The sequence below is a fragment of the Somniosus microcephalus genome, chromosome 3 (assembly GCF_052327205.1).
Source record: "Somniosus microcephalus isolate GS21.2 chromosome 3, FLI_Smic_1.0, whole genome shotgun sequence".
Classification (NCBI taxonomy): Eukaryota; Metazoa; Chordata; class Chondrichthyes; order Squaliformes; family Somniosidae; genus Somniosus; species Somniosus microcephalus.
The window spans coordinates 8,748,420-8,770,882 of NC_140989.1; the positions used below are offsets into that span (position 1 = coordinate 8,748,420).

Sequence of the window (22,463 nt, forward strand, 5' to 3'; positions counted from 1 at the left end):
TTGGATGATCAGCCATGATCACATTGAATGGCGGAGCAGGCTCGAGGGGCCGAATGGCCTACTCCTGCTCCCATCTGGTTCACTGATGTCCTTTAAGGAAGGAAATCTGCCGTCCTTACCCGGTCTGGCCGATATGTGACTCCAAACCCACAACAATGTGTTTGACTCTGAAGTGGCCTAGAAAGCCACTCAGTTGTCTCCATCACCTTCTCGAGGGCAATTAGGGATGGGCAATAAATGCTGGCCTTGCCAGTGATGCCCACATCCCAGGAATGAATTTTTTAAAAACCTGAGTCTGAATCCGTTCTAAAAGAATCCACAGTGATCACAAGATAATTACAGGTGAGGGAGGTCTTTTGACCCATCGTAATTCGTCCATCTGATTCCACAGCAAGTCCAGGCCTGTCTCTGGCCACAACTGCTTTTTTTGTATGAATAATGTCTGTTAAAAATGTTCCTCCATATTCTTTGTTCCCAACTTGCATTTTAAAGGGGAATCGAGAGATATGGGGATCGGGCGGGAAAGTGGAGTTGAGGTCGACGATCAGCCATGATCTCATTGAATGGCGGAGCAGGCTCGAGGGGCCGAATGGCCGACTCCTGCTCCTCATTCTTATGTTCTTATGTTTAAAGCGGTATAGCCATCATTAAAAGTTCTCTTTTGTATTAAGGTTCTTCTTGTTGTCAGGGATGTTTGAAATAGATTTCCCTTCACTGTCAAGTTTGGGCAGAACAATTTAACACTCCAAAACAGAACTAAATAATAGCAAATTGGGTAAATGAATTATTCCTTTGACATTAGTGTAGCAAGAATGAGGATGGGGGGGCTGCAGATGGATATACTGTGCTGGGTTTCGGCCTCCTCTCTTGCCGAATTCCTCCCGCACACGTGGGTTTTAACCGCCCGCCCCTGTAGACTGGGAGGGAGAACCCTGCGGCCCCTGTCCCCTCAGTACTGCAAATGGAGTGTCAGCCTGAGGTTTTGTGCTACAAGTTTCTGGAGGGGAACTTGAACCCCACGACCTTCATGACCTCCGAGGTGAGAGTGTTATCAACTGAGCCACTGAGGCTGGAAGTAGACCCTGGAGGGGGGCGTCTCACTGCACTTCACTTTGGAGCTAGTTGGGGTTTTTACACTTGACTTACGCTCCAGGTTTCGGATCGGTGTGAAGTGATTTCAGCTTCGGACTAACGGCAGACTCGGGAAATGCGAACACATCGTGAGAAGTATTTGGCCGCTTTGAATCCTTTGAAGCTACAGTGAGCTGGCTGGGCCTTTTAAGCCCTGTAATAAATAAGTTTGATAAATGGCCCTCACATCAGCTGAGTCAAGCAAAATGAAGCAAGATAATATCTTATCTTGAAGCCTGTTTGCATCGACACAGTCCTCCAGCCATTCTCATGTAGCTACACCATAGGTTTGGCTCAGCCAAGACATCAAATGTGCAACAAGACACCAAATCTACAGCGTTACATTACTTATTCCTACTAAATTACATCTCCGATTAGAACTATTAATCAATCAGTGGGCACAATCCCCTCCAGTTTGTCAGATCCGGATTACAACATGATGACACAAAATCGAAAGGACAGTGTCCGGCACAATGTATCACTCTGTCCCTTATCAGGAACAATAGATTGTCCGTCTGTACCCCTTCACCCCCCCACTCTTGCCCCTCAGGCTGGGCCTGTTTGGATCTGAGCGATGAAATAATAGTTATTGTTCAGAGTTTCCTTGGCCATGTTTGCTGCCTGACTCATGCACCCAGCTGTGACCGATCCTGACACTGCCAAAACCAGCCTGTATTTTGCCAATGATACATCTCACACGAATATAGCACTCCCCCTAATGTAACGCCCCCAATTGTAAAAAATCCCCCAAACACAAGACTCCTTCCAACCACCTAAAGCCTCTCGTACTGTAACAGGCTTTGTGCTATGAGCATTCCGTCCAACATGCAAGGACCAGCTAAATACAAATTCTTTAGACTCAAATAATTTTTGTTTATAACAGAGCCAGGCTTTGAGAACTGAAAAACAAATCAAACAGGAATTTCAGAAACTTCACTGTTTTCTTCACAATGAAGAGAAGACTCTGATGAATGATCTCCGAAAGGAGAAAGAACGTCACGTTCAGTTAATGAGGCAAAAACTGAAGGAAATCTCTGAGGAAATGTCAGCGCTGGACGCGACCATCCAGTCTATTGAGCGTGAGCTTGGCCAACAGGACTCGGCACTCTTTCTACTGGTGAGTGAGAGAAGGTGTTAGAGAGTTCAGCGTGGAATGTGAGCACAGGGCTAGAGGACCCAACTGCAAAATTAACAAGCAGAGGACATATGGAACAAAGAATTGATTTATATGACGTCTTATCACATCTCCCAGAACAGTTCAAAGTGTTCCACATGCAATGAATAATTTTGAAGTACATTGATGACTTATATGTAGCCATATTTTGCAAACATTTTTGCACACAGCAAGATTCCACAAACAACTATGAGATGAACCAGCTAGTTGGTCTGTTTATGGTGGAGGTGGTTGAGGGAGAAAAGTCGACTAGGTCACTAGGAGCACTTCCTGCACTTCACTGTGAAGTGTCAGCCTTGGCACAGTGGTAACATTCTTGTCTAGTGAGCCAGCAGGTTGTGGGTTCATAGTCCCACTCCAGTGATTCTGAGTGCACACTGAGGGAGTGCTGCACTGTCAGAGGTGCCATCTTCCAGATGAGATGTTGAAGTGAGTCCCCATTTTCCCTCTTGGGGGTGTGTGAAAGATGACAAGGCACTATTTGAAGAAGAACAGGTGAGTGCTCCCGATGTCCTGGCCAATATATGTCCCCAACCAAAGCCACCTGTTTGTGGGACCTTGCTGTGTGCAAATTCACTGTTGTGTTTCCCAACATTACAACAATAACTACATTTCTAAAATACCTCATTGGCTGTAAGTGGTTTGTGATATTCTGAAGACATGAAAGGTGCTATATAAATGCAAATTCTCTCTTTAATGGATTTATTATTAATACTGTTTCGCACAGTTTCAGCCCAAAATATCAGAGAAGCACCTACTACTATCCCAGCCTGACATTTGCTGCTCTATTTTGAATTTCTGGCGTTAAGCACAGCCACTGAGACACAGACAGGACCTCAGTTTAACAAATCACACAGAGTATATCAACTCCAGTAATGTAGCACTCCCCCAGTGACACACTGGGGCGCCAGCCTGGAAACTTGCTCAATTCATGAGCCTTGAACCCACTCCGTTCTCTGAATGCTGTGTCGAATAACTCACTCCTCCAAAATGGGTGAATATCTGGTTTATGAGCAGGATGGAAAGTTACATCAATCAAATGACCAAATGCTCTGCTGAATGTAGGAGCTCCTGTATTTCTGGCACCAGGCGGATGTTATCGGTGGAAAGTATCTGGGCATGGTTCGTAGTGTGGACTCCAGTGTTAGTCTGGGGTTTTCCTTCAATTATCCTCAGGGGTCACTGTCCTCACCTTTCACCCCACCAGTCTCCACATTCAACGGATCATCCTGCACCATTTCCGCCACCTCCAGCGTGATCCCACCACCAAACACATCTTCCCCTCACCCACCCACCCCCACACTTTCAGCATTCCGAAGGGACCGCTCCCTCCGCGACACCCTGGTCCACTCCTCTATCACACCCAACACCCCTTCCCCTTCGCCCAGCACCTTCCCGTGCAAGCGCAGGAGATGCAACACCTGCCCATATACCTCCCCCCTTCCCATTGTCCAGGGCCCCTAATGCTCCTTCCAGGTGAAACAGCGATTTACTTGTACTTCTTGCAATCTAGTATACTGTATTCACTGCTCACGATGTGGTCTCCTCTACATTGGGGAGACCAAACACAGATTGGGTGACCGCTTTGCGGAACACCTCCGTTCAGTCCTTAAGGGTGACCCTGAGCTTCCGGTCGCCTGTCACTTTAATTCTCCGCTTCACACCCACTCTCACCTCTCCAGCCTCGGCCTCTTACACTGTTCCAATGAAGCTCAGCGTAAGCTCGAGGAACAGCACCTCATCTTTCTATTAGACACTTTACAGCCTTCTGGACTCAAAATCGAGTTCAACAATTTCAGATTATAACCTGTATTTCTTTAATTTTTTTTCCCTTGTTTTCCCACATGCTAGCTGTTAATGTTGCTGCCATCATCATTCTCACCTCATCTAGAGCCATCTTTTGTTTCTTAACTTGTCCCATTAACATCTCCTTTTGCCTTGTACCATCATCCCTTTCGTCAGTCAATCTCTCCTGCCTTCCAGCCTATCACAGACCTTCCCTTTGTTCTTTTCTCCCCTCCTCCCTGCCCCTGCTTAAAAATCTCTCTTCCCGAACCTTTCCCAGTTCTGACGAAGGGTCCTCGACTCGAAATGTTGACTCTGTTTCTCTCTCCAGTGCAGTGCTGAGGGGGTGCTGCACTGTTGGAGGTGCCGTCTTTCGGAGGAGACATTAAACTGAGGCCCCGTCTGCTTTCTCTCAGGTGGATGTAAAAGATCCCACGGCCACTATTTCAAAGAAGAGCAGGGGAGTTCTACCCGGTGTCCTGGCCAATATTTATCCCTCAACCAACACAACAAAACAGATGATCTGGTCATTATCACATTGCTGTTTGTGGGAGCTTGCTGTGCGCAAACTGGCTGCCGCATTTCCCACATTACAACAGTGACTACACTCCAAAAGCACTTCATTGACTGTGAAGCGCTTTGAGACGTCCGGTGGTCGTGAAAGGCACTGTATAAATGCAAGTTTTCTTTCTTTTTCTCCTCGATGCTGCCTGGCCTGCTGAGTGTTGCCAGCATTTTCTGTCGTTATTTCAGAAATGTTACTGCTGGTTATTCACCTCCCTCCAGTGGGGAGAGACCATGGCAGAAAGAGCTGTGTGCAGTCTGTTGGAGCAAGTGACCTTCATGGGCCAAGTGACCTTAACTCGCTCCATAATTTCCAGCATTCTTACCTTAAAGAAGTTAAAAATCTTTGACCTTTCCCACTGATACCTGAGTCAAACTCTGAGATATCATTCCAACATTGCAAGCTACAGAATTCAACCTGGCTCAATAGTTTTCCACGGATAACATTTCTATAGTCCGAGCCACAAAGTTACCATCACCTCCTGTTCCTCCCGTGGAGTTTTATTTAATCAGCTGTAACGAACTTTCAATCACATTCTTGTCCTTCAGTTGGTTTCTCACCTGTTTGCTTATAAAGAGAGACATTTACATATCCATTCTAGTATTGGTTAATTTGAATATCATTGAAACCACAGCCATTACCCAATGAGAGTGTATCGTTCAGCCAACCATTTTACAGAGATCTGATTGGCCTACTATGCACTTCATTATATTTGGTGTTGGTTGAGCAGACTGGCCCTAGTTACTCAGAATTGTGTTCTTTTTTTTCTTTCAGAATCTTCCGGCAATTAAAAAAAGGTAGGAACACCACATGACCGTTCCTCTCTCTCTCTAAACATTTCTGGATTCCCTGCTTCCTTTATTTCCTCCCTATGCCACTCACTGTTATTTAGCTGAGAGGCGAACATCCTGCTCCTGACCCTTTGCAAATGGACAGAAGGTCATGTGGGGCCAGTTGCTGACCTCTTTGTCTGAATTCCTGGTAAGTGCTCCAGACGGGTGAAGCTCTGTGCTGGAAGGGTAGATTCGTGGCGTTTACCCTTGCGTAAGCCCATGTTACAAGCCATGGCTCAGTTGGTAGCACTTTTGCCTTCGAGTCAAAGGGCACGGGTTAAGTCCCACTCCAGAGACTTGAGCACATAATCTAGGCTGACACTCCAGTGCAGTGCTGAGGGAGGTGCCATTTCTGAGATGAGACATTAAACTGCCCTCTCAGGTGGACATAAAAGATCCCACGGCCACTATTCAAAGAGCAGAGAATTCTCCCCGGTGTCCTGGGGCCAATATTTATCCCTCACCCAACATCACAAAACAGATTACCTGGTCATTATCTCATTGCTGTTTATGGGAGCTTGCTGTGCGCAAATTCACTGCTGTGTTTCCTACATTACAACAGTGACTACACTTCAAAAGTAGTTCACTGGTTGTGGGACATTGAGGTCTTTCTAGTATGGCTGTGAAATGAATGGACTGGTGTCCATATACAGAAATGCTTAAAGGTGGCAGGGCAAGTTGATAAGGTGGTTAAAAAAGCTTATGGATTACTTGTGTTTATAAATAGAGGCATCGAATATAACAGCAAAGAGGTCACGCTAGAGCTTTATAATTCACCGGTTAGGCCTCAGCTGGAGTATTGTGGACAGTTCTGGGCTCCACACTTCAGGAAAGATGTGAAGGCCTTAGAAAGGGCGGAGAGGAGGTTTACCAGGATGTGACCAGGGGTGAGGGACTTCAGTTATGAGGGGAGGTTGGAAAAGTTCAGACTGTTCTCCTTGGAACAGAGAAGGTGAAGAGGTGACCGAATGGAGGATTTCAAGATGATGAGAGGGTTTGGATTGAGTAGATCGAGAAAAAACGATTCCCTCTGGTGAGTGGGTCAATAACCAGAGGTCACAGATTCAAAATCATTGGCAAAAGATCTGGAGGGGAGATGAGGGGAGATGTTTTCACTCAGAGAGTTGTTGGGATCGGGAATGCTCGACCTGGAAAGGTGATGGAAGGTGTCATAGAGTCATAGAGCTATACAGCACAGAAAGAGGCCCTTCGGCCCATCGCGTCCGCGCCGGCCATCAAGCCCTGTCTAATCTAATCCCATTTTCCAGCACTTGGTCCGTAGCCTTGTATGCTATGGCATTTCAAGTGCTCATCCAAATGCTTCTTGAATGTTGTGAGGGTTCCTGCCTCTACCACCCTTTCAGGCAGTGAGTTCCAGATTCCAACCACCCTCTGGGTAAAAAAGTTTTTCCTCAAATCCCCTCTAAACCTCCTGCCCCTTACCTTGAATCTATGCCCCCTTGTTATTGACCCCTCTACTAAGGGGAAAAGTTCCTTTCTATCCACCCTATCTATGCCCCTCATAATTTTGTATACCTCAATCAGATCCCCCCTCAGCCTTCTCTGCTCCAAGGAAAACAACCCCAGCCTGACCAGTCTCTCTACATAGCTGAAGTGCTCCAGCCCAGGTAACATCCTGGTAAATCTCCTCTGCACCCTCTCCAAAGCAATCACATCCCTCCTATAGTGTGGCGACCAGAACTGCACACAGTACTCCAGCTGTGGCCTTACCAGCGTTTTGTACAGCTCCATCATAACCTCCCTGCTCTTATATTCTATGCCTCGGCTAATGAAGGCAAGTATCCCATATGCCTTTTTAACCACCTTATCCACCTGTTCTGCTGCCTTCAGGGATCTATGTACATGCACACCAAGGTCCCTCTGATCCTTTGTCTTTCCTAGGGTCTTACCATTCATTGTGTATTCCCTTGCCTTGTTAGTCCGTCCAAAATGCATCACCTCACACTTTTCAGGGTTAAATTCCATTTGCCACTGTTCCGCCCATCTGACCAACCCATCTATATCGTCCTGTAGCCTGAGGCTTCCCGCCTCGCTATTTACCACCCCACCAATTTCCGTGTCATCTGCGAACTTACTGATCATACCTTTTACATTCACATCCAAATCATTAATGTAGACCACAAACAGCAAGGGACCCAGCACCGATCCCTGCGGTACCCCACTGGACACAGGCTTCCAGTCACAAAAACAACCTTCCACCATCACCCTCTGCCTTCTGCCACTAAGCCAGTTTTGGATCCAATGTGCCACGGCACCTTGGATCCCATGGGCTCTTACCTTCCTGACCAGTCTCCTATGCGGGACTTTATCAAAAGCCTTACTGAAATCCATGTAAACCACATCCACTGCACTACCCTCATCCACACACCTAGTCACCCCCTTGAAAAATTCAATCAAATTGGTCAGACATGATCTTCCCTTGACAAAGCCATGTTGACTATCCCTAATTAATCCCTGCCTCTCCAAGTGGAGACCAATTCAGTCCCTCAGAATTTTTTCCAATAATTTCCCTACCACTGATGTTAGGCTCACTGGCCTGTAATTCCCTGGTTTATCCCTACTACCCTTCTTGAATAATGGTACTACGTTAGCTGTCCTCCAGTCCTCTGGCACATCCCCTGTGGCCAGAGAGGTTCTGAAAATTTGTCCATCGATAATTTTAAAGGGAGTTGGACGGGTTCTGGAGGATGAGGAGTTGACAGGGTGATGGACGAAGAGCGGGGGGGTCTGGGACTGAGCACGACTGATCTTTCAAAGAGCCAGCACAGGCTCGATGGGCCGAATGGCCTTCTCCTGTGCTGTAGGTTTCTGTGATTCTATGGTGCGCCTCACCAATGTTTCCCTCTCGGGCAGAGCTGTCTCTCTGGAGCAGAGTAAAGAGTCTGGTGAATCGAAAGGTTTTGGGTTGTGAAAGGCGTTTATATAAATACAAATCTTTTTTCTTTTAAGTTGTAACTATTTCACATGTGGAGTTCTTAACTTACAAAAAAGACTCACCTCACAAACCAATTGTACGCTCAGCTGGAGGATTTGATAAAGGAATGCGTGAGCTCCCAAGGTCACGTGGATTCAAAGGGGTTGGCATTAGTACCAGGGAGGGGAATGTGCAAATAATCCGGAAGAAGGATTCAGGCGATAGTGAGCTGAATGTCTTTCCCTTGTTCCTGTTCTTATGTTGCTTGTCGCAGTCTCACTGGGGGTAGCTTTAGTCGAGGAGTTCCTCACTTAATGCACACTAGTAACCTTGTAATGTCCTGTAGATACCTCACAGAATCTAGACCGAAACAGCACATGTTTAGCATCTCCAACATACTCTCTAATTGCAGAGCTAACAGCACTCCTCAAGACCCAGAGACCGTCTCTGTTCTGATTAATGTGGGACACTATGTAGGGTCCCTGCAGTACAAGGTCTGGAAGAAGATGCTGAACATTGTCAATACAGGTGTGTGTTATTATATTGTATTCTAAGATTGAGACCATCTGTTCAGCTGTCTCTGCCACTTCCCTTCCTTCCCCATGCCCACCGGGCCAAACATCCTCTAAGGTTCCCCCCTGCCCTAGCCCTGAACTCACATCTTTCTCCAGTTTCTCTCCAATCGCCCCTCATGACCTCTCCGCACTCATCTTGTCCATGAGACCCACCTCCTGCTCCCTCGATCCTATTCCCACCAAACTGCTGACCACACAACTTCCTTTTCTGGCTCCCATGTTAGCTGACATTGTTAACGGTTCTCTCTCCTCAGGTACTGTCCCCCTCTCCCTCAAATCTGCCATCATCACCCCTCTCCTCAAAAAAACAAACCTTGACCCCTCCATCCTTGCAAACTACCACCTCATCTCCAACCTCCCTTTCCTCTCCAACGTCCTTGAACGTGTTGTCGCCTCCCAAATCCGTGCCCATCTTTCCCGCAACTCCATGTTTGAATCCCTCCAATTAGGTTTCCGCCCCTGCCACAGTACCGAAATGGCTCTCATCAAAGTCACAAATGACATCCTTTGTGACTGTGACAAAGGTAAACTATCCCTCCTCGTCCTTCTTGACTTGTCTGCAGCCTTTGACACCGTTGACCACTCCATCCTTCTCCAAAGCCTCTCCACCATCGTCCAGCTGGGTGGGACTGCACTCGCCGGGTTCCATTCTTATCTATCTAACCGTAGCCAGAGAATCACCTGCAACGGCTTCTCTTCCCATCCCACATCGTTACCTCTGGTGTCCCCCAAGGATCTATCTTTGGCCCCTCCTATTTAACATCTACATGCTGCCCCTTGGTGATATCATCCGAAAACACAGTGTCAGTTTCTACATGTGCATTGATGACACCCAGCTCTACCTCACTACCACTTCTCTCAAACCCTCCATGGTTTCTAAATTGTCCGACATCCAGTTCTGGATGAGCAGAAATTTCCTCCAATTAAATATTGGGAAGACCGAACCCATTGTTTTTGGCCCTCGCCACAAACTCCATTCCCCAGTCACCGACTCCATCCCTCTCCCTAACATCTGTCTGAGGCATAAGAACATAAGAAATAGGAGCAGGAGTCGGCCATTTGGCCCCTCAAGCCGGCTCCGCCATTCAATGTGATCATGGCTGACCTTCTACCTCATCTCCACTTTCCTGCACTATCCCCATATCCCTTGATTCCCTTAATATCCAAAAATCTATCAATCTCTGTCTTGAATATACTCAACGACTGAGCCTCCACAGCCCTCTGGGGCAGAGAATTCCAAAGATTCACCACCCTCTGAGTGAAGAAATTTCTCCTCATCTCAGTCCTAAATGGCCGACCCCTTATTCTGAGACTGTGACCCCTGGTTCTAGACCCCAGCCAGGGGAAACATCCTCCCTGCATCTACCCTGTCAAGCCCTGTAAGAATTTTGTATGTTTCAATGAGATCACCTCTCATTCTTTTAAACTCTGGAGAATATAGGCCTAGTCTACTCAATCTCTCCTCATAGGACAACCCCCCCCACCCCAGGAACCAGTCTGGTGAACCTTCGTTGCACTCCCTCTATGGCGAGTATATCCTTCCTTAGGTAAGGAGACCAAAACTGTACACAGTACTCCAGCTGTGGTCTCACCAGGGCCCTATATAATTGCAGTAAGACATCTTTACTCTTATACTCAAATCCTCTTGTAATAAAGGCCAACATACCATTTGCTTTCCTAATCGCTTGCTGTACCTGCATGTTAACATTCAGTGATTCGTGTACAAGGACACCCAGGTCCCTCTGAACACCAACATTTCCCAATCTCTCACCATATAAAAAATACTCTGCTTTTCTATTTTTCCTACTAAAGTGAATAACTTCACATTTCTCCACATTATATTCCATTTGCCATGTTCTTGCCCATTCACTTAGCCTGTCTATATTCCCTTGAAGCCTCCTTGTATCCTCTTCACAACTTACATTCCCACCCAGCCTTGTATCATCAGCAAACTTGGATATATTACATTTGGTTCCCTCATCCAAATCATTGATGTAGATTGTGAATATCTGAGGCCCAAGCACTGATCCTTGCGGTACCCCACTAGTTACAGGCTGCCAACCCAAAAATAACCTGTTTATTCCGACTCTCTGTTTTCTGTCCGTTAACCAATCCTCAATCCACGCTAGTATATTACCCCAATCCCATGAGCCCTAATTTTGTTTAATAACCTCTTGTGTGGCACCTTATCTAATGCCTTCTGAAAATCCAAATACACCACATGCACTGGTTCTCCCTTATCTATCCTACTAGTTACAACCTCGAAGAACTCTAACAAATTTGTCAAGCACAATTTCCCTTTCATAAATCCGTGTTGACTCTGCCCAATCCTATTATTATTTTCTAAGTGCCCTGTTACCACGTCCTTAATAATAGATTCTAGCATTTTTCCTACTGAGGCTGAACCACACTGTTCGCAAACTTAGTGTCATATTTGACCCTGAAATGAGCTTCCGACCACATATCTGCAGCATAACTAAGACCACCTACTTCCACCTCCGTAACATCGCCCGTCTCCGCCCCGCCTCAGCTCATCCGCTGCTGAAACACTCAGCCATGCCTTTGTTACCTCTAGACTTGACTATTCCAACGCACTCCTGGCTGGCCTCCCACATTCCACCCTACGTAAACTTGAGGTCATTCAAAACTCGGCTGTCGTGTCCTAACTCGCACCAAGTCCCGTTTGCCCATCACCCCTGTGCTCGCTGACCTACATTGGCTCCCGGTTAATCAACGCCTCGATTTCAAAATTCTCATCTTTGTTTTCAAATCCCTCCCTGGCCTCGCCCCTCCCTGTCTCTGTAATCTCCTCCAGCCCCACAACCCCCCGAGATATCTGCGCTCCTCTAATTCTGCCCTCTTGAGGATCCCTGATTACAATCGCTCCACCATTGGTGGCCGTGCCTTCTGCTGCCGAGGCCCTAAGCTCTGGAATTCCCTGCCTAAACCTCTCTGCCTCGCTACCTCTCTCTCCTCCTTTAAAACGCTCCTTAAAACCTACCTCTTTGACCAAGCTTTTGGTCACCTGTCCTAATATCTCCTTATGTGGCTCGGTGTCAAATTTTTTGTCTTAAAATACTCCTGTGAAACGCCTTGGGACGTTTTACTATGTTAAAGGCGCTATATAAATAGAAGTTGTTGTTGTATATATCTCAGTATATACCAGTAATGTAATCCAGGTGTGTGTACACTAATAATACACCATTTTATAAAATATATGCAGGGGCATTATACCCAACATACAATTACAGAATACTTTCTTATAAAAATGTTATTCCTGTAAAAGAGAGTGTATTATTGTATAATATATTGAAAGAGTCCATGTTGGTAATTCTCACCGTCACCGTTTGACAATAAACTGGGGGAGCTGATCTCCAGCCAGTTAAAGAAGTCGCCCGATATTCGCCTGGCCACTGTCTCAAGCTGAGACTGTTCACAATCTCGGCTCCCTATTTCGCCCAGAACTGAGCTTCTGACCCCCTTATCCGCTCCATTATCAAGGCTGCCTACCTCCACCTCTGTAATATCGCCCATCTCCGCCCCTGCCTCCATCTGCTGCTGAAACCCTCGTCCAGGCTTTGTTCCCTCCAGACGTGACTATTGTGATGCTGTCCTGGCCAGGCCTCCCTCCTTCTACCCTCCAGAACCTTCAGCTCATCCTAAACTCTGCCTGTATCCTAACTTACACCAAGTCCCAGTCACCCCTCTGCTTGCCGACCTACATTGGCTCCCAGTCCGGCCTCAAATTTAAAATTCTTCGCTTTGTACAACCACAGAACCATGGGGGAGGAAATTCGATGGCTCCCGCCCGCCGGGGCGCTAACTTCGCCGGGGGGGTAATTTTAGTGCCCCAATAAAGTTAGCGCCCTGCGCCATAAATTCAGTTGTAGCGCCCCAGGCAGGAGGCAGGGCCTCGACTGGAAGGCGCTGCCCCTCCCTCTTGGGGCGCTCCCAGTGAATTTCACGGCGCTACGTGCAGCAGCGCCACGCGCACCGGCACGCAGCGCCGCGTCATTGCAGGCCTCCCTCCCCTGATTAAAGAGGAGGGGCCGAGCGCTGCGCGCACCAGGAACCTGCTGGCCCACCAGGGAGCGGGGTGCAGGCAAAAGAACCCGGCATGCAAGAGGAGTGCCAGGCTGATGGACCGCGGCCGGCACCCTGCGCAAAAAAGAGGGAAGGGGGCCGTGCTGGCAGTTGGCCAAAAAAAATGGCCGCCCGACACTTGCCCTTTAAGTAGCGCTGCCGCGGCTGCAAAAACGTCCCCTGACCCTGTCGGGCATATCGTCCGGCGATAGGCCAGGGGGCACAACCCAAGTTTGCGCGAGCGGGGCGCTGAATTTCACAGGAGGTGTTAGCGGCGCCTCGGGGGAGCTAACAGGAAGCACAAAGCAACCCGATTTTCCCCCATAGAATCATAGAATGATTACCGCACAGAAGGAGGCCATTCGGCCCATCGAGCCCGTGCCGGCTCTCTGCAGGAGCACTTCTGCTAATCCCACTCCCCCGCCATTTGCCCGTAGACCTGCAAATGTTTTCCTTCCGGTACTTTTCCAATTCCCTTTTGAAAGCCGTGATTGAATCTGCCTCCACCACCCTTCCAGGCAGTGCATTCCAGATCCTAACCACTCACTGCGTAAAAAAGTTTTTCCTCATGTCGCCTTTGGTTCTTCTGCCAATCACCGTAAATCTTGTGTTCAAATCATTCCATGGCCTCGTCCCTACCTACCTCTGTAATCTCTTCCAACCTTCCAACCCTTCGAGATCTCTGCGCTCATCCAATTCTGGCCTCTTGCGCATCCCTGATTCCCTTCACCCCACCATTGACAGCCGTGCCTTGAGCGATCTAAGCCCGAAGCTCTGGAATTCCCTCCCCAAACCTCTTCACCCCTCTCCCTCTCTCCTCCCCAAACCTCTTCACCTCTCTCCCTCTCTCCTCCCCAAACCTCTTCACCTCTCTCCCTCTCTCCTCCCCAAACCTCTTCACCTCTCTTCCTCCCTCTCCTCCCCAAACCTCTTCACCTCTCTACCTCCCTCTCCTCCCCAAACCTCTTCACCTCTCTACCTCTCTCCTCCTCAAACCTCTTCACCTCTCTACCTCTCTCCTCCTCAAACCTCTTCACCTCTCTACCTCCCTCTCCTCCCCAAACCTCTTCACCTCTCTACCTCTCCTCCTCAAACCTCTTCACCTCTCTATCTCTCTCCTCCTCAAACCTCTTCACCTCTCTACCTCTCTCCTCCTCAAACCTCTTCACCTCTCTTCCTCCCTCTCCTCCCCAAACCTCTTCACCTCTGTACCTCCCTCTCCTCCCCAAACCTCTTCACCTCTCTACCTCTCTCCTCCTCAAACCTCTTCACCTCTCTACCTCTCTCCTCCTCAAACCTCTTCACCTCACTACCTCCCTCTCCTCCCCAAACCTCTTCACCTCTCTACCTCTCCTCCTCAAACCTCTTCACCTCTCTATCTCTCTCCTCCTCAAACCTCTTCACCTCTCTACCTCCCTCTCCTCCCCAAACCTCTTCACCTCTCTACCTCTCTCCTCCTCAAACCTCTTCACCTCTCTACCTCTCTCCTCCCAAAACCTCTTCACCTCTCTATCTCTCTCTCCTCCCCAAACCTCTTCACCTCTCTACCTCTCTCTCCTCCCCAAACCTCTTCACCTCTCTACCTCTCTCTCCTCCCCAAACCTCTTCACCTCTCTGCCTCCCTCTCCTCCCCAAACCTCTTCACCTCTCTTCCTCTCTCTCCTCCTCAAACCTCTTCACCTCTCTACCTCTCACTCCTCCCCAAACCTCTTCACCTCTCTACCTCTCTCCTCCCCAAACCTCTTCACCTCTCTACCTCTCTCCGCCTCAAACCTCTTCACCTCTCTACCTCTCTCCTCCCCAAACCTCTTCACCTCTCTACCTTCCTCTCCTCCCCAAACCTCTTCACCTCTCTACATCTCTCCTCCCCAAACCTCTTCACCTCTCTACCTCCCTCTCCTCCCCAAACCTCTTCACCTCTCTACCTCGCTCCTCCTCAAACCTCTTCACCTCTCTACCTCTCTCCTCCCCAAACCTCTTCACCTCTCTACCTCCCTCTCCTCCCCAAACCTCTTCACCTCTCTACCTCTCTCCTCCTCAAACCTCTTCACCTCTCTACCTCTCTCTCCTCCTCAAACCTCTTCACCTCTCTACCTCTCTCTCCCCCCAAACCTCTTCACCTCTCTACCTCTCTGTCCTCCCCAAACCTCTTCACCTCTCTACCTCTCTCCTCCCCAAACCTCTTCACCTCTCTACCTCTCTCCTCCTCCCCAAACCTCTTCACCTCTCTACCTCTCTCCTCCCCAAACCTCTTCACCTCTCTACCTCCCTCTCCTCCTCAAACATCTTCACCTCTCTACCTCTCTCTCCTCCCCAAACCTCTTCACCTCTCTACCCCTCTCCTCCCCAAACCTCTTCACCTCTCTACCTCCCTCTCCTCCTCAAACCTCTTCACCTCTCTACCTCTCTCCTCCCCAAACCTCTTCACCTCTCTACCTCTCTCCTCCCCAAACCTCTTCACCTCTCTACCTCCCTCTCCTCCCCAAACCTCTTCACCTCTCTACCTCTCTCTCCTCCTCAAACCTCTTCACCTCTCTACCTCTCTCCTCCCCAAACCTCTTCACTTCTACCTCCCTCTCCTCCCCAAACCTCTTCACCTCTCTACCTCTCTCTCCTCCTCAAACCTCTTCACCTCTCTACCTCTCTCCTCCCCAAACCTCTTCACCTCTCTACCCCTCTCTCCTCCCCAAACCTCTTCACCTCTCTACCTCTCTCTCCTCCCCAAACCTCTTCACCTCTCTACCTCTCTCCTCCCCAAACCTCTTCACCTCTCTACCTCCCTCTCCTCCCCAAACCTCTTCACCTCTCTCTCCTCCTCAAACCTCTTCACCTCACTACCTCCCTCTCCTCCCCAAACCTCTTCACCTCTCTACCTCTCTCCTCCCCAAACCTCTTCACCTCTCTACCTCTCTCTCCTCCTCAAACCTCTTCACCTCTCTACCTCCCTCTCCTCCTCAAACCTCTTCACCTCTCTACCTCTCTCTCCTCCCCAAACCTCTTCATGTCTCTACCTCTATCCTCCCCAAACCTCTTCACCTCTCTACCTCTCCTCCTCAAACCTCTTCACCTCTCTACCTCTCTCCTCCCCAAAGCTCTTCACCTCTCTACCTCTCTCCTCCCCAAACCTCTTCACCTCTCTACCTCTCTCTCCTCCTCAAACCTCTTCACCTCTCTACCTCCCTCTCCTCCTCAAACCTCTTCACCTCTCTACCTCTCTCCTACCCAAACCTCTTCATGTCTCTACCTCTATCCTCCCCAAACCTCTTCACCTCTCTACCTCTCTCTCCTCCTCAAACCTCTTCACCTCTCTACCTCTCTCCTCCCCAAAGCTCTTCACCTCTCTAGCTCTCTCTCCTCCCCAAACCTCTTCACCTCTCTACCTCTCTCCTCCCCAAACCTCTTCACCTCTCTACCTCCCTCTCCTCCCCAAACCTCTTCACCTCTCTACCTCTCTCCTCCTCAAACCTCTTCACCTCTCTACCTCTCTTTCCTCCCCAAACCTCTTCACCTCTCTACCTCCCTCTCCTCCTCAAACCTCTTCACCTCTCTACCTCTCTCTCCTCCTCAAACCTCTTCACCTCTCTACCTCTCTCCTCCCCAAACCTCTTCACCTCTCTACCTCCCTCTCCTCCTCAAACCTCTTCACCTCTCTCCCTCTCTCCTCCCCAAATCTCTTCACCTCTCTACCTCTCCCTCCTCCCCAAACCTCTTCACTGCTCTATCTCTCTCCTCCCCAAACCTCTTCACCTCTCTACCTCCCTCTCCTCCTCAAACCTCTTCAACTCTCTACCTTTCTCCTCCTCAAAGCTCTTCACCTCTCTACCTCTCTCCTCCTCAAACCTCTTCACCTCTCTATCTCTCTCCTCCCCAAACCTCTTCACCTCTCTACCTCTCTCCTCCTCAAACCTCTTCACCTCTCTACCTCTCTCCTCATCAAACCTCTTCACCTCTCTACCTCTCTCCTCCCCAAACCTCTTCACCTCTCTACCTCTCTCCTCCCCAAACCTCTTCACCTCTCTACCTCTCTCCTCCCCAAACCTCTTCACCTCTCTACCTCTCTCTCCTCCTCAAACATCTTCACCTCTCTACCTCTCTCCTCCCCAAACCTCTTCATCTCTCTACCTCTCTCCCCTCCCCAAACCTCTTCACCTCTCTACCTCCCTCTCCTCCCCAAACCTCTTCACCTCTCTACCTCTCTGCTCCTCAAACCTCTTCACCTCTCTACCTCCCTCTCCTCCCCAAACCTCTTCACCTCTCTACCTCTCTCCTCCTCAAACCTCTTCACCTCTCTACCTCCCTCTCCTCCCCAAACCTCTTCACCTCTCTACCTCTCTCCTCCCCAAACCTCTTCACCTCTCTACCTCTCTCCTCCTCAAACCTCTTCACCTCTCTACCTCTCTCCTCCCCAACCCTCTTCACCTCTCTACCTCCCTCTCCTCCTCAAACCTCTTCACCTCTCTCCCTCTCTCCTCCCCAAACCTCTTCACCCCTCTACCTCTCTCTCCTCCCCAAACCTCTTCACCTCTCTATCTCTCTCCTCCCCAAACCTCTTCACCTCTCTACCTCCCTCTCCTCCTCAAACCTCTTCACCTCTCTACCTCTCTCCTCCTCAAACCTCTTCACCTCTCTACCTCTCTCCTCCTCAAACCTCTTCACCTCACTACCTCTCTCCTCCTCAAACCTCTTCACCTCTCTACCTCTCTCCTCCCCAAACCTCTTCACCTCTCTACCTCTCTCCTCCTCAAACCTCTTCACCTCTCTATCTCTCTCCTCCTCAAACCTTTTCACCTCTCTACCCCTCTCCTCCCCAAACCTCTTCACCTCTCTACCTCTCTCCTCCTCAAACCTCTTCACCTCTCTATCTCTCCTACCCAAACCTCTTCACCTCTCTACCTCTCTCCTCCCCAAACCTCTTCACCTCTCTACCTCTCTCTCCTCCTCAAACCTCTTCACCTCTCTACCCCTCTCCTCCCCAAACCTCTTCACCTCTCTACCTCTCTCCTCCCCAAACCTCTTCACCTCTCTACCTCTCTCTCCTCCTCAAACCTCTTCACCTCTCTACCTCTCTCCTCCCCAAACCTCTTCACCTCTCTACCTCCCTCTCCTCCCCAAACCTCTTCACCTCTCTCTCCTCCCCAAACCTCTTCACCTCTCTACCTCTCTCTCCTCCTCAAACCTCTTCACCTCTCTACCCCTCTCCTCCCCAAACCTCTTCACCTCTCTACCTCTCTCCTCCTCAAACCTCTTCACCTCTCTATCTCTCTCCTCCCCAAACCTCTTCACCTCTCTACCTCTCTCCTCCCCAAACCTCTTCACCTCTCTACCTCTCTCTCCTCCTCAAACCTCTTCACCTCTCTACCTCTCTCCTCCTCAAACCTCTTCACCTCTCTACCTCCCTCTCCTCCCCAAACCTCTTCACCTCTCTACCTCTCTCTCCTCCCCAAACCTCTTCACCTCTCTACCCCTCTACTCCCCAAACCTCTTCACCTCTCTACCTCTCTCTCCTCCCCAAACCTCTTCACCTCTCTACCTCTCTCCTCCCCAAACCTCTTCACCTCTCTACCTCTCTCCTCCACAAACCTCTTCACCTCTCTACCTCCCTCTCCTCCCCAAACCTCTTCACCTCTCTACCTCCCTCTCCTCCCCAAACCTCTTCACCTCTCTACCTCCCTCTCCTCCCCAAACCTCTTCACCTCTCTACCTCCCTCTCCTCCCCAAACCTCTTCACCTCTCTACCTCTCTCTCCTCCCCAAACCTCTTCACCTCTCTACCTCTCTCTCCTCCGCAAAACTCTTCACCTCTCTACCTCCCTCTCCTCCCCAAACCTCTTCACCTCTCTACCTCCCTCTCCTCCCCAAACCTCTTCACCTCTCTACCTCTCTCTCCTCCCCAAACCTCTTCACCTCTCTACCTCCCTCTCCTCCTCAAACCTCTTCAGCTTTCTACCTCCCGCTCCTCCTCAAATCTCTTCACCTCTCTACCTCCCTCTCCTCCTCAAACCTCTTCACCTCTCTACCTCCCTCTCCTCCCCAAAACTCTTCACCTCTCTACCTCCCCCTCCTCCCCAAACCTCTTCACCTCTCTACCTCCCTCTCCTCCCCAAACCTCTTCACCTCTCTACCTCTCTCTCCTCCCCAAACCTCTTCACCTCTCTACCTCCCTCTCCTCCTCAAACCTCTTCACCTTTCTACCTCCCTCTCCTCCTCAAATCTCTTCACCTCTCTACCTCCCTCTCCTCCTCAAACCTCTTCACCTCTCTACCTCCCTCTCCTCCTCAAACCTCTTCACCTCTCTACCTCCCTCTCCTCCTCAAACCTCTTCACCTCTCTCCCTCCCTCTCCTCCTCAAACCTCTTCACCTCTCTACCTCTCTCCTCCTTCTTTAGAATCTACTTAAATCCTATCTCTTTGATCGAGCTTTTGCTCACCTGTCCTTATGTCTCCGTCCGTGGTTCGGTGTCAAGGTTTGTCTGATTACGCTCCTGTGAGGCTCCTTGGGATATTTTACTGTGTTAATGCTGCTATATAAAATGCAAGTTTTTGTTGTTGAAATCAATAGAAATGAAAATGAGGTGGGTTCTATAACAACGGGTGATATTCTGTTTGATGCATGCACGGGATATGTGCGTCCCGAATTGAGAAGGTGGTGGTGAGCCATTTTCAGAGGGCAGTTAAGAGTCCACCACATTGCTGTGGGTCTGGAGTCACATATCGGCCAGACCGGGTAAGGACTGCAGATTTCCTTCCCTAAAGGACATTAGTGAACCAGATGGGTTTTTACAACAATCCGATAGTTTCAACGTCACCATTACTGATACTAGCTTTTTATTCCAGATTTAATTAATTAAATTTAAATTCCCCAGCTGCCGTGGTGGGATTTGAATTCACGTCTCTGGATCGTTATCTCCAGGTCTCTGGATTACTAGTTACATAACCGCTACGCTACCGTAACCAGTAAAGTTGCTCCTCCAGATTACTGCCGAGATGGTGAGGGTGGGAATGACCTCCTCTAGCCCATGATCTGCACTTCAAGTGCATGCAGGTGCTATTAGACGCACACGTGTGTGCGTGTGCGTGACCTGTGCCGTGCTCTTAGTCTGTACGTGTTGCACATTGAAGAGCTCATATTTAACTTGTCATTTACCGTCTCTCCAGCCTCTGTGACCCTGGATCCGAATACAGCAGCTCCTTGGCTCACTCTGTCTGAGGACCTGACAATGATGGGCTGCAGCCTAACCAAGCAACAGCTGCCAGACAACCTGGAGAGGTTTGACTCCTGTGTCTCTGTGCTGGGATCGGAGGGATACACCTCAGGAAGGCACCACTGGGACGTGGATGTGAGGGGGCAGACCGGCTGGTGTTTAGGGATAGCCAGAGAATCCATCAGAAGGAAAGGAATCATTAAAGTGGACCCAGAGAACGGCTTCTGGGCCATTGGGCTGATGGATGGCAATGAATACTACGCATTCACATCACCCTGGCGCACGGACCTGAGCATTAGTCCCAAGATTATCCGCGTGTATCTGGATTACAAAGGTGGAAAGGTGTCCTTTTATAACCTGGAGAACATGGCTCTTCTCTACACTTTCACAGACACCTTCACCGAGAAGCTTTATCCCTACTTCTGTCCGTACTTAGTCCTGGACGCTAATAACCTTTCAGTAATGAAAATTTATCCTCGCAAGGTGGTTTTACAGGATTAATACCATTAAACCTGTCACAATGCGAGGCTACAGTCAAATGTTGCAGCAGTTTCACCCAGGCAACTCTTGATATAGTGAAACTCCTCCGACAATCACACTTAGAGTGAACAGGTAGCATCTAATTCCACAGAATGTTCCACTGTCATTTTCCCTTAGTCTTAAATCCTCATTGAGACTCCGAGGCCTGTTTTGGAGAGTATTCGGTATGAACCCACAAGCCAGTGTTACACCGGGTACAAGATGTAACCACTGGACAGATGTTTCTCATATTGGTTGATAACGGTTTCACAATGGCGTGAGACCAGTTTTAACTTTCAATCCACTGTGCAGGGCTTCATGGTCTAATGATTGTTCATGAGTAGCTTGCATTTGCTGCACCAGGCCTGCTCCATCTGTCATTCATCTAGAAACCACCACCGCCATTTACTAAAGAACCGCTGCTCGACCTTGCTGGGAAAAAGGAATCAAACATTGCAGTTCACATGTCCACAACACTCGATCCACTTTCTCCATAGATACTGGCTCAGTGAGTCGCACTCTCCCCTCTGAGTCAGAAGGTTGTGGGTTCATAGTCCCGCTCCAGAGACTTGAGCACAAAAATCTAGGCTGGCACTCCCAGTGCAGTGCTGAGGGAGTGCCGCACTGTCAGAGGGGCAGTACTGAGGGAGCACCGCACTGTCAGAGGGGCAGTACTGAGGGAGTGCTGCACTGTCAGAGGGGCAGTACTGAGGGAGCGCCGCACTGTCAGAGGGGCAGTACTGAGGGAGCGCCGCACTGTCAGAGGGGCAGTACTGAGGGAGCGCCGCACTGTCAGAGGGGCAGTACTGAGGGAGTGCTGCACTGTCGGAGGGGCAGTACTGAGGGAGTGCCGCACTGTCGGAGGGGCAGTACTGAGGGAGTGCTGCACTGTCGGAGGGGCAGTACTGAGGGAGCGCCGCACTGTCAGAGGGGCAGTACTGAGGGAGCACTGCACTGTCGGAGGGGCAGTACTGAGGGAGCACTGCACTGTCGGAGGGGCAGTACTGAGGGAGCACCACACTGGGAGGGGCACTACTGAGGGAGGGCTGCACTGTCTGAGGTTCAGTACTGAGGGAGTGCTGCACTGTTGGAGGGGCAGTACAGAGGGAGTGCTGCACTGTCGGAGGGGCAGTGCTGAGGGAGCACTGCACTGTCAGAGGGGCAGTACTGAGGGAGCGCTGCATTGTCGGAGGGGCAGTATTGAGGGAGCGCTACACTGTCGGAGGGGCAGTACTGAGGGAGCGCTGCATTGTCGGAGGGTCAGTACTGAGGGAGTGCTGCACTGTCGGAGGGGCAGTACTGAGGGAGCGCTGCATTGTCGGAGGGTCAGTACTGAGGGAGCGCTGCACTGTCGGAGGGGCAGTACTGAGGGAGCGCTGCACTATCGGAGGTGCCGTCTTTCAGATGAGACGTTAAATCGAGGCCCCCGTCAACTCTCTCAGGTTGACGTAACAGATCCCAAGGCACTATTTCGAACAACCGGGGTCTTTTTCCCCAGTGTCCTGGATAATATTTATTCCTCAACCGACATCATTAAAACAGAAGATCCAGTCATTTATATCATTGCTGTTTGTGGGAGCTTGCTGTGCGCAAATTGGCTGCTGCGTTTCCTACATTACAACAGTGACTGCACTTCAAAAGTACTTCATTGGCTGTGAAGTG

At 49.7% G+C, this 22,463-nt stretch overlaps 1 protein-coding gene across 1 annotated transcript in view; it reads left to right on the top strand.

The window, feature by feature from the left end:
* Window positions 1–21,607, top strand: part of LOC147120824 (zinc-binding protein A33-like) — a 32,326-nt gene extending 10,719 nt beyond the window's left edge. The window contains exons 3-6 of the mRNA XM_085979002.1: window positions 2,015–2,248; window positions 5,430–5,452; window positions 8,836–8,951; window positions 20,236–21,607. Coding sequence (XP_085835128.1) covers window positions 2,015–2,248; window positions 5,430–5,452; window positions 8,836–8,951; window positions 20,236–20,783 — 921 coding nt within the window. The 3' untranslated portion in view covers window positions 20,784–21,607. The remainder of the gene's footprint in view (window positions 1–2,014; window positions 2,249–5,429; window positions 5,453–8,835; window positions 8,952–20,235) is intronic.
* Window positions 21,608–22,463: the final 856 nt, after the last annotated feature.